General features: G+C 45.4%; 1 protein-coding gene across 4 annotated transcripts; it reads right to left on the bottom strand.

Moving 5' to 3' along the window:
• Window positions 1-698: 698 nt before the first annotated feature.
• On the bottom strand, window positions 699-8543 carry STMN1 (stathmin 1). Of its 4 annotated transcripts, none has more exons than XM_072827735.1 (5): window positions 8520-8543; window positions 5089-5163; window positions 4428-4600; window positions 1716-1907; window positions 699-1216 (listed from the first exon to the last, which is right to left on the bottom strand). In XM_072827735.1, exons 2-5 carry the CDS (start codon window positions 5099-5101, stop codon window positions 1145-1147), a joined length of 450 nt encoding a protein of 149 aa, XP_072683836.1. In that variant the 5' UTR covers window positions 5102-5163; window positions 8520-8543; the 3' UTR covers window positions 699-1144. The 4 variants fall into 4 exon arrangements, with proteins under 4 accessions (XP_072683836.1, XP_072683835.1, XP_072683837.1 ...); XM_072827734.1 differs by lacking the exon at window positions 8520-8543 and adding an exon at window positions 6828-6924; XM_072827736.1 differs by lacking the exon at window positions 8520-8543 and adding an exon at window positions 5391-5923.
• Between the last annotated feature and the right edge of the window lie 6780 nt (window positions 8544-15323).

Raw genomic sequence — 15323 nt, 5'->3', positions numbered from 1 at the left:
TCTGAGAAGCAAATAATCATATGCAATTAAGGCTATTTCCCAAATAGCATAGGAAAGCTGCCAAAAGCTTTCCCTGAATTGAAAGGCAATGCTCTGACAATGGTGAATATTATAACCTCCGGATACACAATGCAGTAGATGCCAACCTGAACCACCCGACCCAAATGCTTCTCTGGGAAAAAAAAAGGTTCCTTTTAATCAATGCACAAAACGTTGTTACATGGGCCCAGAAAATTATATTAATATTCCAATTTTGGAATCACAGCTTCTATGGCAGGAAAGTATCAAGAGGACACATCCCACCCCCACCTGTAACAGAAAGCCAGTAAACTGTCAAATACCTCTAACTAGGATCTTGAGACCTCCCCTAAACCCTTCTCTAGAAACCCCATGTATGCCTCCAATTTGCCTTTTTTAACAGGGACACGGAACAAAAATAAGCTTGTTTGCAAATAAACATCTGAAAGACTATCGTAGCAGCTGATCTGGGCTGAGGCATCCAAACAAAGTGACGATTGTGGACGAAGACAATGCAAAGGACTCTGCAGGGAGAGACTCCAGGGCAGAGAACTTGCAGCGACGTGTGCGCTGGGTATTTCTGGAGGCCAAAGGGCCCCGATCTGGAGAAAACAGAAACCAGGAGGGTCTCCGTCACTTCACAGTTTATATTACCTGTACAGAAAGAAGTCACTGCCACCAACAGCACTGTGCAGTTTTATTAACCATTCAAGTACAGTAGCATCTGGTAAGATCGGGACAGAATTGGGATTTAAAAGTGAACAGATATTCAGCATCTAACAGTTTGGAAGAAGCCACTACATACTCTTTTCACAAACATGTTTTCACAGAGCCAATACAGTACTAGCCATTAACCCAGCACCCCGGGTGCATGAAGTAGAAAAGATGCAACAAGAAAAAGTAGCTACGTTAGAAAGACTTCAACACTTTAGAAAAAGAGTACAACACTTTTCAATTTCTCCCCTTTAGCCCCGAAAACAACATCATACAGTCTGGATCTACCTATACAGTCCTACATCAGCTTCTAGAAGATTTGTCAGGAGGGCAAAAATAAAATGACACTGGCCAGTACAGTCTTTGGATATTTGGGAAGGGGAAGGGGAGAAAGTCAGTTCTCAGAACAAATTTAGTCGGCTTCAGTTTCATCAGCAGGATCTTTGGATTCTTTGTTCTTTCGCACTTCCTCAATGTGCTTGTCCTGGAAAGAAACAGCACCGGCCGTCAGTCAAATAACAAAGCCTACCAGGCCGTGCACCCCCAAGAGAGGCACAATAGCAGCATCGGGGCATATGTCGTATGTTAGTGGGAAGCCCATAATTAGAGTTCTAAAACAGTATCTTTAGGCTTCCTTGGGTCACTCATGGAACCTGATGACCAAGCCTCCTCTTGCTCTTTCAAAGAATGTATAATTATTCTGGAAATTATTGAGTATGCCATCTTATTTTTTTCTGTAAAGATTTTAAGTAATCTCTACACCCAAGGTGGGGCTCAAACTCACAACCCTAAGATTAAGAGTCACCTGCCAGCCTGGCATCCCACTCACTCCATCTTATTTTAAGATAAGACACTTCTCAATGTCTTGAGCCCCAAAACAGGAAGTGACACCCAACACCTTGTTCAAGGCAATTAATTCGAGCCACATCACTGGTGCAGACTTTGAGCTCTTGATCCCCTGAAAGCAAGGCAGGACCACCAACCTTCTCCCGCAAGCGCTCCAGTTTGGCAGCCATCTGGGCCTCTCGGTTCTCTTTGTTGGCCTCCATTTTGTGGGTCAGCTTTTCTTCCGCCATCTTACTGAAGTTGTTGTTCTCCTCTATCGCTTTCTGAAGCACCTCTTTCTCGTGCTCCCGCTTCTCAGCCAGCTGCTTCAAAACCTCAGCTTCATGGGACTGAAAAATTTGTAACAGGCTAGACTCTCTGAAGTTTATTTAGCATTATTTAAAATGAGAAAAAAAAATTATTCATCGAGAAGACTGAAAGGCAGAAATTGAGATCTCTTTAAACATAACCTAAGTCAGGGCCTGAGTCGTCTGTATCAAAATACTGTGAAAATCGTGCTTTTTTCTAGTGTTTGTATTTACTTTGGAAAACTGCCTAGGTTTGTTCAGAGTATTGCCCAACCGTTCTCTAGGGAATCCTGGCTAAGATTTACTGCTTAATGGTAACAAGAGGACTAGAATGACATGCATGGAGGAATGGAACTGTACTGTCAAGAAGTGATTATTGAACTTCAAAGTCCACCCGAAGAAAATTAGCTTATTATAAAAAATGTAACCGTATCGATAAAAAGAAAACCATGAATGATAGGGAATTTAAGACTAAACCCTCAAATTACTATTTAAGCCAGAGGGATTTCTGTTTCAAGGAAAAGCTTCTTTTCTCTTTGGAAGCTGCATTCACTTCCAGGCCACTGGAGCTGTTGCCATGATGTGCTTCCTTCAACACACTCAGAATATAGTGTGTTACCAAACAGACTGCGACGTGCCTAGAAGCATCACTAACTTGCAGAAGTACTACAGAATACCTGCCACTGGTTCTATTCATTATCTTCTGTAAAATCCCAGTGCTAAGTTTCAAGCACAGGCTAGTGACTACGGGGCTGGGGTTGATTCCTTAAAAATTTCCGTCCAGGGCAGCTCCAGTGGCTCAGCGGTTTAGCACCGCCCAAGGCGTGATCCTGGAGACCTGGGATCGAGTCCCACATTGGGCTCCTTGCATGGAGCCTGCTTCTCCCTCTGCCTGTGTCTCTGCCTCTCTCTCTGTGTGTCTCTCATGAATAAATAAATAAAATCTTAAAAAAAAAAAAAATTTCTGTCCAGCCATTGGCTGCATCTCCTTGCACACTCAAACTCTACAAAACTCCATTGATCTCCACAGAACTCAAGCTGCACAGAAGAGCAGGTGGGAGACAAAGCTCCCTTGGAAACATTGCTACTCTTCCTGGGGAAATGCACTGCAGTGTTGATAGCGGGTCAGTGCACATACATACAACATGTGGCACTGAATCGTATAGGGCACAGGTTACAGCAGCTTCAACAGAGGCCTATGTGTATGGTTAGATGTGTTAGATTTCAAATTGTACTGACTGTTGGTCAGGGGCAGGTTACTACCTCACCTTTTGTGCCTACTTTCCTTAATTTTATCTTTTTTAAAAAAATTATTAAGTAAACTCTACACCCAACATGGGACTTAAACTCATGACCCTAAGATCCAAGAGCCACATGTTCTATTGACTGAACCAGCTAGGCACCCCTCCCTAATTTTAAAATTAAACCCACTCATCTCAGTCAGGGTGGTTGGAGGGGAATGAATGAGAATTTATATATAAAGTTCTTCATGAAAAGAGTAACACTGAATGGAAGGAAATGTACCAAAATGTTAACATCGGTCATTTCTGGGAAGTAGGATAATGAATACTTTTAAGTTCCTACATATAAACTTCTGATTCCCAATTTTCCTATAAGAAGCATATTAATATTTGTTGATCTTTCTGATTTTTAAAAAAATATTGTATTTATTCATGAGAGACACAGAGAGAGAGAGGCAGAGACACAGGCAGAGAGGGAGAAGCAGGCTCCATGTAGGGAGCCCGACGTGGGTCTCGATCCCGGGTCTCCAGGATCACACCCTCGGCTGAAGGCGGCACTAAACCGTGGAGCCACCCGGGCTGCCCTGATTTTTTTTTTTTTTTAAGTAGGCTCCACACCCAGTGTGGAGCCCAACATGGGGCTTGAACTCAAGATGCTGAGATCAAGAGTCAGATGCTTAACTGATTGAGCCACCCAGGTGCCCTATTTCTGGTTTGTTTTTCAAAATGGTATTTTATAGAATTGCTTAGATAAGAGAAAACCTGCCCCAATATTGTTATACTAGTTGAGCAACTCAATCACATTACCAGCAATTTAAAATGTTTTTATTGTACAGCTCTCGGAAAAAAAACCAAGAAACCACACAGGCACACACACAAACCAAACAGGTTTTTTTTAAAAAAAGAAAAAAAAAGGGAAAGAATCACCCCCAACAAATCTATTTTTCAAAGAGAAGGCAAGAGAAGCAGGAACTTTGGGTTTCAGACAGACCTAGGCTTGAATTCTGGCTCCAGTACTCCCTCACTATAGGACTTGGGAAAATGACAACATTCCCGAGACCATTTTCTCATCTCAGTATCTCAGACATCTACCCTTTTAGGGTCACTATGTTAAAGGAGAAAAACAGAAGTAAAGGACTTGATATATAGTAGGAGTTCAGTAAATGATACCTGGTATTTTCCTCTAGCTGCTGGGATATATAATTTTCACAGTTATAATCACATCTAACTATAATTCTGTTTTCCTCCTGTTACGGAAATAAAACTGATTTGCCACATTATATAAATAAATATCCTGTTTTCTGTGAATTGTGATGTTTACCTTGCGTCTTTCTTCTGCAGCTTCTAATTTCTTCTGAATTTCCTCCAGGGAAAGATCCTTCTTCTTTGGAGGGGAAAGGGGGAATTCTGGGACGGATTCTTTTGATCGAGGGCTGAGAATCAGCTCAAAAGCCTGGCCTGAGGCACGCTTCTCCAGTTCTTTCACCTGGATATCTGGATTTGATCATATTCATAATGTATTCCAAAAAATGGGGTTTTCCTATTCTATTAAGCTATACTGTAATTTTCTAAAAACCAAATCAATTTAATGAATAGAATTAGGGCTGATGAAGAAGCTATGTTTGCAGGCAACAAATTCTTATCTAAATACCACCTCCCAAGAAACCAAAGCTCAATATATTTGAGTTAACAAATACTATTCTGAGATAATCAGTGTTTGACAATCACTTTCATAAACAAAAGAATGGTGCAAAACTCCACGATTTTGCTCTAGACCAAGCCAAATAATCAAACAGTGAAACAATTAGGAGATCTCAGTACATTCAAGTGATAATTTTTTCATTAATTCTCTGATTTATAAAATGGGTTTTTTGAGAAGACCAAAACACAAGTGCCCAGTTAATGGTTGAAGACCTGAATCCATCTCCTATTATAAAATCCTAAACCCATCATAATGCACCTTTTCCAAATAGATTACCTACCAGAAGAAGCCATGGTGAACAGAAGACAAGAGACTGGCAGTGTATTCTACACAATCCACTGGGGCAAGGAAAACCCTGAAAACGATTTTCAAAAGCGTTCAATCAATTTCTTTGCATTTCTAGGTCACTGATCTAAAGGGACCTCAAGTCACATCCACATAAATCAGTGTCAGAAAAATCACTACCACTAATTAAATAAGCCATCATTAACTAGAAAATAAAAATCTAGACAATACTGAAACATCGGTAAATTTGAACTGAATAGGACATTGGGTATAGAAAATCAAGTCAACTGAACTTACTTGCTCAAAAAATATCTTGGATTTTAAAAATTACACGTTAAGTCAATATATTTTTCCCCCTAAAAACTCTAAAAATTTCCTCCCCAAAAAAGCGAAAAGATATTCCAGATTCAACTCAGCAGTGAGACCGGAGCCATCTTAATACTGCCTACAATTCATTGTGCAAATGAAATGCCCACCCCTGCTTTGTCTGCGTCTGCTATGGTGGAAAACAAAACGCCCAAGCTAATATTAACCAATAATGTTGAACTCCTATTGTTCTTGGGGCTTAAGCTCCTTAACCGACAGCGCGCAAAATTAATCAGGTTTATCAACCTCTAGGCTTGCAGGTTATAATATCTGCTGCCTTATATCATGAAAAATTCTACATCCCTCCTTGATTTTTTTTCCCAGGTCATTATCCTTGTAGAACCCAGGCTAGTAAGAAAATCTAAGACTGCACGTTCCAACAGCTGGAAATTGAAATCCTAAGCAACGAAACGGTCCAGCCCCGGCGAGGCTAGAGACGCAGCAGCCGACCCAGGATGGGCGTGGCCCCAGTCCAAGGGAGGAAAAGTGGGTGGCCGCCCCCGGCCAATCAGAGCACGCCCTGCGCTCCGGCCCCTGGCCCCGCCCCCTTCCTCCCCGCGCCTTTTCGAATCTCCCGGAACTCACAGCACCCGGGAGCCCGCGCGCGTGGGAAGGGGAGGGATGGGCGGGGCTAACGGTCCTATCTGGGTAACTCCGCCCTCCCCGGGCTCGCTCCGCACCGACGCCCCCCCCAACTCCCGCCAAAAACATCTCTAGGCCACCCCCACCCCCGCAGCGGCTCGGCGGGTGGGGCAGGCCCGGGGAACCGGCCGTGGGGTAGCTCAGCCATCAGCCCACCACCTCCTCCCTTCTCTCCCACTCAACCTGCCTCCACCCGAGCTGTCGCGCCCCCCGCCGCGAGGGCAGGATTGCTCTCGCGGGGTGTCAGCCTCTCGGGCTCGGCCCTAGTCACTGGGCCAAGGCGACAGCGGGGACGAGATGCGGCCCCGAGCCTCCCGCAGTCCGGCCCTAAGGCCGTGGCCCTCTAGAGGCGCCGCCCCGCCCCTTCAGACAATGGGGACCCCGGCGGGGCTAAACCAGCAACGGGAACGAGCGGGGCTGACGCGAGCCCACGCCCCCTATTGTCTCCACGACGGCACCCCGGGATAACGCCCGGGGCTTGCCCAGCTGGCCGCGCCCCCTCCCCACGATGGCCGCGCCCCCAGGGAGCCGGGACAAAGCCGAGGCTCCGCCCGAGCCACACACAAAGCGGCGCGACCCCCGCCCGCCAGTCGCACTTGGGGCCCGCGGCCACGCCCGCCGCCCTCCGGCAGGGGGCCACTGCCACGGCCCGGCCCCTCTCGCCGGCCGCGTCCCTCTCGCGGGCCCCCAGCCTCCCGTCGCCTCCTCCCAGGGCCCCGCACCCACCTGCTCGGTCCGAGCCGCCTGGCCACACTCTGAGCACCAACAGACCCGGGCGCGCACAAAAGCGCCAAACAGCGGCACGTGACCTCCCCACCGGGCTCTCCATTGGCTGAGAGCCGCGGCACGTGCCGCCCCCTCCCCCACAGCGCAGGTGGCCCCGCCCCTCGGGACCCCCGAGCACCTCGGGAAGTGTAGTCCGGGCTGGCGGGGCGGGCGGACAATGCGAGGGGTTGGGGGCATTTGGGGGTCTCCCCGGGTGTGAGCAGGGGGCCGGGGCCGTTGTCTGGCCACGGAAGAGGGCTATACTGTGGCCCCTGGCCAGGGTCTGAACCAGCACCCCCATCCCTAGGAAAAGGGCGGGGCCGGGCGGGGCGGGGTCCCTCCCTACCTCTCCGAGGGTGGCCCCCTGGACTCCGCCTCCTTTGAGCCACGTGCCCTGCAAGGCCCCAAGGGCAACACTCGGACAGTGCAGTGCCCCTCAGGTGCCCCACCCCTTGCCTCCACCTAAGACGCCCAAGCCCTTGTTACAGGATAACGCCCACTCTTTGCCCCTGTGAGGCCCCCTGCAACCCGGCGCCCTACCTTGACACCCGCGTGTAACCTGCATTGTGACATCATCATAATTAATCCCTTACCCACTCAGTCCTAACAGGTCTCGGGCGTGACCCTTCCTCACGGGGCGCGTTTTGGCTACCATCCTCGGTCCCCTGAGCTGGTGACCGGAGAACTGTGGGGGGAAAGCCTGAGGCTCTGGAATTTGATCTCCTTTGGTCGAACAGTTACTCAGCTTAAAGGCAGACTCCATCTGTTCTCCCTAGCCTTTCGCCTGATGATAGGGAAGGAAGAGCAATAGCAGTTCTAGACAACACAGACTGCAGTTAAGTGTTGCTTTTGTTCTTGGAGCACGTGCTCCCCAGTGCAGTGCTGGGCCCTTTTAAAGAATCAAAACAAAAGGGGGAGCCAGAAGGTCACGGTTCCTCCTGGCCTGGTTTGATGAGAAACACAGCAGAGCCACAAAGGAAATTGGTCTGACCTGAGCTGTCTTAGTATGACGGGCCTCCCTCTTCCCACAGAAAGGCCAGAAGAAGAATAAAATGAACATGGTTTCCAGATCCCTCTTCCCATTCCCCCAGACCAAGGCTGTGTCTTTGGTCTTCCGGTGGTGGTCATTACACCAAAGCATCTGCTTTGAGATCCTGACGGGGTGGAAAGGCACCTTCCTTTTATTAATCGATGCGTTCAGTCTCCCCATACCAAGAAACAAATATGACTGATTTTGCAGAAACAAAAGTCCTAATTTTAAAAGACTTTCCACGTCCACCTAGTCACTGGGGATGTGCTAGAGATAAATATAATTACTAGGTGCCAAGATAAGGAAACCTGGATCATATAGGCAGCAGACTCGCCACACAAAATAAACAGCAATTCGCTGTTGCCTGAAATATGCTTGTTGTGGCATTTACTCCAACAATCGCCCTTGTGTGGGGTCAGCCTCTCCCCCGCCCCCAATCAAAGTGGTTTTCCCTTAGCATGTGAGCAAGACCAGGAATAATTCAAATTCTAAGCCCTGCAAGCCTTCTCCCTCTCAGACCGAACCCAGCCACAAAACAGCCAGGTGTTCCCATCTGTCAGTTTTCTAAGCAAAATCGCAGAAATCGTTAGAAAGGCTGGAGAGAGGTGGAGATAAGAGCTTACCGGAAAGTGACAGATTGGCAGGCAACACAAATGAGCACGGAACCCAAGGCCAAGAGGTCTATTATCCTCAACCAGCCTTTATCTCGAAGTCTTTGTACTTGAACTGGAGGTTTGCAGAGGAAGGCTCCACCCATTTGATGCATATTTCTCTTAAATGCAAGAAATTGCCATGCAAAAATCTTACACTTCTATTAATGTTGTGACAGGGAAAAAAAATAAATCTTTCAAAACACTGATTATTTTAAAGCACTTACACCGTTTCCCCCCACCTTTCCTTTCTCCCTAGAGCAGATGTCTATTTCCATGGAAACCACAGCTAGGAAGGAAGATGTTAGAACTCATGTAGATTTTTTAATCTTTTGTAACGAACGATCCTACTTAGCTTGTGGGTTTGTTGTTAGATGCCTAGTCCTGCCACAAGGATTTCCTGAGCTCCTCACTACTGCTTGAGGCCTGAGATGGTGGTGGTGGGGAGTGGGGGGTCAGGTTGCTCTTTTTAACGATCCTTTGAATATAAAAGGTGCTGGTGTGGTGAGGTGATCCCTGTTTCCTAGGTGGGGCTGCTTTTCTGAGAGCCAGACCACAGCTATTCATTGTCAACTCTTATGGGTGTTCCTATAGGAGCCCTGGAATAGGAAGAGCTTTCAAGTGTAAGGAGAGAAAACAGCTTTGCCACTTCACTTTGGATAGGGGCAGAGCTCCTTTCCTTGGAAGCTTGCTAAAACTAACTTCAAAAGCCACTCCCTCCTGAAGTGGCAGCAAGGAGTTAACGTTCACATCTTGGAACTGTCTATCTTTGCCCATGAGAATTATTTTTGCCTCTGCTCAGATGGTTTGGTCGGATTGCTGTGGAGCTGGCTGTGACTATGGATTAGCACAAAGTGAAGTCAAGATATGGCAGCCCTCCAGCTTATTTGATCTGTGTAGACAGCTAAAGGAGAGCACTTCAGGCTTCAAAGTCTAGAAGGGATGTCTACACTGATCAAACGAGCTAGGCTGTTGTCAGATCGCCTCAGTTCTTACAGAGCACCACAGCCTTTGTTCATTGTCGGTTCTGAGGCTGCTGGGGTTGTCTCTCACATGGGCGTCACTGGGTTCCAGCACTTATGGGCCCTGTCCTTGGCAAAAGGATACTGTGGGTGAGGTTTTCACCTTGTCCCCAGCCTCTCCGTTCCCTTTGTCCCCTAATCCTTGGGCTCTGTGCTCTAACTCTCTTCCCTGTGCAAGCCCTGTTGATGAATCTGCTATTTTATACACCTGTCTCCCTCATGAGGCTCTTAAGTCCAAGAGGGCGGGGCTCGTGCCTTGGTCTTGTCATCCCTCAAGCTCGGAACTGGGGCTGGCCCAGGATGGTGGGACCTGCATGTTCACCGTCAACTTTAGGCAAGAACCACCTCTGTCATCTTCAGTCTCCTTCTCTGTGATGCAAGACACCTGCTCCACAGAGGGGTGATGAGAACTAAATGAGATAATGTACATGAGAGCGTGTAGCACAATGCCTGGAATGTGTCAACTGTTATTGCTAGAGAAGGTTCTTTTTTATTTTATGTTTTTAAGATTTTTTATTTATGTATTCAGAGAGAGAGAGAAAGAGAGAGAAAGAGAGACAGGCAGAGGGAGAAGCAGGCTCCATGCAGGGAGCCCCACGTGGGACTCGATTCCGGGTCTGCAAGAACACACCCCGGGCTGCTGCAGGTGGGGCTAAACTGCTGTGCCACCGGGGCTGCCCAAGGAAGTTCTTTTTAAAAAAAAAAAAAAAATTTATTTATTCATTTGAGAGAGAGAGAGAGAGAGAGCACAAAGAATAGGGGAGAGACAAATGGAGAGGAGGAAACAGACTCCTTACTGAGCTGGAAGCCTGATGCGGGGCTGAATCCTAGGACCTGGAGATCATGACCTGAGCCAAAGGCAGCTGCTTAACTGACTGAGCCACCCAGGTGCCCCAAGAAGGTTCTTGATTACTATAGGTTATGGAATGAATAGATGGATGGATGGATGGATGGATGGATGGATTCCCACACTGTGGACTCTGGGAGTCTGGACTCTGGGGGAATCAGAGTCACTGGGTTAACTCTTCCTATTTGATATTTTTAAAAATTCAGTTAATTTAATTTTTTAAAATTTTATTTATTCATGAGAGACAGAGAGAGAAAGGCAGAGACATAGGCAGAGAAAGAAGCAGGCTCCCTGCAAGGACCCCAATGTGGGACTTTATCCTGCGACTCCAGGATCACACCCTGAGTCAAAGGCAGACGCTCAACCACTGAGCCGCCCAGGCATCCCAATTTAACATTTTAGATAACCCAGTCACATAGTTTAGAAATAATATATAAAAAGTCCTCCTCCACTTTCTGTCCCCATCTGCCAAATCCACCAACCCTCCCCAACCATAACCACTGTCATCAGTTTCTTGGGTATCCTAGAGTTTCTTCAACAAGTTTATAGATGTGTATTCTCATTCCCCCTTCATCATACAAATGGTAGGTCGACTGGAACAGTTCTGCACTCAGCACTTTTTCACTTAACAATATAGGTCAGAGATCTTTTCCCTCTTCATACATCAAGCATTTCTTTGACCTGGGATCTATTATGAATATTCCATAATCTAGTTAACCTATGCCCTATCTGTGGCTTTTAGGTTATTCCCAATTATTTGCTATTTCAAACACTGCTGTAATGAGTAACCTTATATATATGGCATTTTCTACATCAGTAAGTATATCTGCAAGACATATTCCTAGAGTGGTATTGTGAGGTCAAAGGGCAAATGCATCTGTAATTTGGATAGTGCCAAATTGCCTTCCACAGGAGTTGTACTAGTTCAACACTTACTCTGTGGTGTTTGAATTCATTATATCAATTCATTCAAAAATGGTTTGAAAGGCTTTGTCCCTAGAAATTTCAGGCATCAGGGAAAAGGAGGGGGAGGACTAGAAATCCCAAGAAAGACGTGGCTGTCAATTCTGTCTATATTAATAACTCCTATAAATACTTGACAAGCAGCAGCTGATCTCAGAACAGCTTTGGTACTCCTCTGACTCCATCCTACGGTAGAAGTGTCTGCAGATGTCGCTATGAGATTGGAAACCTTTTGAAGGCAGGGTCTGTTTCCTAGCTGTATCCTGCTCCCCTCCCATGATGCCTGGCATAATGCTTGGCATGGATCTTATTTAATTAATCCTAAGACATCCTTTTCACATTTTTGTGTCTCTGAAATCAGCTGTGCCTCATGGTCAATAAATAGCATGTTGTAATTACTGACAACGTATTTTCTTATTTTTGAGTCAACAGGATGTGGTAAAGTACACCCATATTAAATGCGTGACTGGAATGGCCAAGATCTCACTGCCCCTGTCAGTCCTCTCAGTCATGTTCTAACCCTTACAATTTCCCATTTAGCTGATGGCTTTGCTAGACATTCACCCTCCAGGTTTAAAACTTAGTCAAACTCCACTCTTCCTTCTCTCTCACCCAAGCCTCCAATTATGGAAAGTTAGCATTTTCTAGTAGAATGGAACCTTTAAAACGATAATAGCTACAAAAAGAACAAAGCTATAGCACCCACACTTCCTGATTTCATAACTTACTACAGAACTACAGGAATCAAAACAGGGTGGTACTGGCATAAAGACAGACATACAGACCAATGGAATAGAATAGAGAGCCCAGAAATAAACCCTTACTTATGGGGTCAAATGACTTTTGACAAGGATGCCAAGACTCATTCAATGGGCAAAGAACAGTCTTTTCAACGAGTGGAGATGGGAAAACTGGATATTCACATGCAAGCGAATGAAGCTGGGCCCTTACCTCACATCATATACAAAAATCAACTGAAAATGGATCAAAGATCTAAATGTTTATAAAACTCTTAGGAGGAACCATAGGGCAAAAGCTTCATGACATTGGATTTGGCAAAGACTTCTTAGATGTAATGCCAAAGGGACAGACAACAACAACAACAAAAAAAATAGATAAATTGGATTTCATAACAATTTTAAATTTCGTGCATTAAAAGAATATCAATAGAGTCAAAAGACAACCCCCAGAATGCGAGGAAATAATGGTAAATTATATATCTGATAAAGGATTCCCATCCAGTATACAGAGAGAACTCCTGAAGCTCAGCAAACAAACAACCTAATTCAACTGTGAACAAAGAAAGGCCTTAAACAGACATTTCTCCAAAGAAGATAAACAAATGGCCAATAAGCACATGAAAAGATGCACAACATCACTCACTAATCATTAGGGGAATGCAAATCAAAACCACCTTTCGCTCATTAGGATGGCTACTATAAAAACAAAACAAAACAAAACAGAAAATAACAAGTGTTGGAGAGGATGTGGAGAAACTGGAGCCCTCGTGCACTGTTGGCAGGAACATCAGATGGTATAGCTGCTGTGGAAAACAGTATGGAGGTTCCTCAAAAGATTAAAAATAGAATTGCTATATGATCCAGCAATTCTACTTCTGGCTATATAACCAAAACAATCAAAAGCAGGGTTTTCTTTCTCTTTCTTTCTTTCTTTCTTTCTTTCTTTCTTTCTTTCTTTCTTTCTTCTTTTTTGAAAGCAGGGTTTTCAAAGGATATCTGTACACCCATGTTAACAGCAGCATCATTCACAATAGCTAAACTGTGGAAGCAACTCAAAAGTCCATTTACAGATAAGGGATAAGCAAAATGTGGTATGTCTGTACAATGGAATATCATTCAGCCTTAAAAGAAAGGAAATTCTGACATAGGCTATAATATGTATGGAGCTTGAGGATATTATGCTCAGTGAAATAAACCAGTCACAAAAAGACAAAAGTACAGTATGATCCCACTTATATGAAATACTCAGAGTTGTCAAAATCAGAGATTTAGAAAGTAGAATGATGGTTGCTGCTGCTGTGTGGGGAAGAGAGACTAGGGGATTATTGTTTAGTGAGGACAGAGTTTCAGTTTTGCAAGGTGAAAAGAGTTATGGAGATGAGTGGTGATGGTGGCTGCACAACATTATGAATGTATATAATCACTGAATTGAATATTTAAAAATAGTTCAGGGGCATCTGGGTGGCTCAGTTGGTTAAGTGGCTGATTCTTGATTTCGGCTCAGGTCATGATCTTGGGGTGGTGGGATTAAGCCCCATGCCGGGCTCCCTACTCAGCAGGGAGTCTGCTTGAGATTCTCTCTCTCTCTTTCTCTCTCTCCTCTTGCCCCTCCCCACCATGCACACATGAACACACACACATGTTCTCTCTCCCTCAAATAAATAAATAAAATCTTAAAAAAAATAGATGGCAAATTTTATGTTATGTGTATTTTAATACAATAAAAATAATTAGAAAAAGTGATAATAGCTAACATACTTACAGAATGTTTACCATGAGGCAGGCACTGGTCTAAACATTCTCCATGAGATGACTCATTTAATCCTCCTAACAATCTTATGAAATATTATTAACCTAATAGTAAAGCTGAGAAAACGAGGGTGACCCACTCCCCTGATTTGCCCAGGACTGAGGGGTTTTTCTGGGAGGCAGGACTTTCAGTGCTAAAAGTAGGAAAGTTCCAGGCAAACCTGGGTGAGTTGGTTATCCTAAAGGAAACAGGCAGAGAGACAGCGTCTTCCTTAGGCATGTCAAATAGGGTCCTTGCCCTAGGCCCTGCACTTTCAAGGGCTATACTCTACCCTCCAAACAAGTGGTCCCCCAGGATCAAGAATACAAGCCCACCTGGGACCCCTTTTATTTATTTTTTAAAAATTTTTATTTATTTATGATAGTCACACAGAGAGAGAGAGAGAGAGAGGCAGAGACACAGGCAGAGGGAGAAGCAGGCTCCATGCACCAGGAGCCCGATGTGGGACTCGATCCCGGGTCTCCAGGATGGCGCCCTGGGCCAAAGGCAGGCGCTAAACCGCTGCGCCACCCAGGGATCCCACCTGGGACCCCTTTTAAACCATGTTCTGGGTATCTAGGACTCAAGAATTCCCTGCCCAAATGGCCTGAGTCCACTTTCTGCATCTCTACCAGCCCCTTCCCTGGTTCATCCTCTCAAGGGCAAACTTTCCTGCCTGAGTGCGGGGCTGGCTACTTATAAGGGGTATGGACAGAACCTGGACATGAGGACCAGGAAGAGGAAATGAAGGGGGCTGGCTCTATCACGCTCTGACCTGGAACTCCAAGGAATTCAACAATTCTCAACTCAAACCCTGGCATTCTAGGGTATTACGGTGGTATATTTGTCAAGGTAGAAGGATAAAACATATATTTTTTAAAAGTTTGTTAACATGATTTATAACTCTTAAGTACTTAGAGCTAAGGTACGTGGGATTCTCTTTTATGCTTCGGCCTTGGGTCTGGCAAATGCTAGCAGTAAGCCTACAGAGATTAAATCACCAGTCCAAGTAGGCTACACAGAAGTGCAGAGCTTTCGCAGCCTGGCTCCAAGTCTATGCTTTTAGCGATCACTCTAAATTGTTTTAGCTGGCTAGCCCTATTATTTTCCAGACTGGGGAGAAAGGCCCAAAGAACTTTAGACATGTGCCTAAGGTCACACAGCTAATCCATGTCACAACAGAAATCTGAATCCTGTGCTTTAAATGATGCTGCAGGGCATGTTCAGTTACTACTCGTGTGAGCTTAGGCAGATGACTTCTCCCTTTTCAGGCCTGCATTTCATTATCTGTGAAATCAGGATAATGCTCCAACTTCATAGGGCTGTTGTCAGGAACAACAACCTGAAACACAAAATGTAAAGTACCTAGCATTGTGTCTGATGCATAATAAACCCTCAGTAGGTGATAGCTGCAGT

This window comes from Canis lupus, chromosome 5 (genome assembly GCF_048164855.1).
Source record: "Canis lupus baileyi chromosome 5, mCanLup2.hap1, whole genome shotgun sequence".
Taxonomy (NCBI): Eukaryota; Metazoa; Chordata; class Mammalia; order Carnivora; family Canidae; genus Canis; species Canis lupus.
Note: the sequence above shows the minus strand (reverse complement) of the source record. Positions and strands in the feature narration are given on the sequence as shown.

What these genes read in the sequence shown, in the direction of transcription:
- STMN1 (XM_072827733.1), bottom strand. Translation starts at nt 7,167, where the DNA reads ATGGGGGTGCTGGTTCAGACCCTGGCCAGGGGCCACAGTATAGCCCTC. An exon ending in AGGCGGCTCGGACCGAGCAG is followed by an intron (nt 4,601 to 6,827) that starts GTGGGTGCGGGG and finishes GATCAAATCCAG; the next exon opens with ATATCCAGGTGAAAGAACTG. An exon ending in TGGAGCGCTTGCGGGAGAAG is followed by an intron (nt 1,217 to 1,715) that starts GTTGGTGGTCCT and finishes GTTTCTTTCCAG; the next exon opens with GACAAGCACATTGAGGAAGT.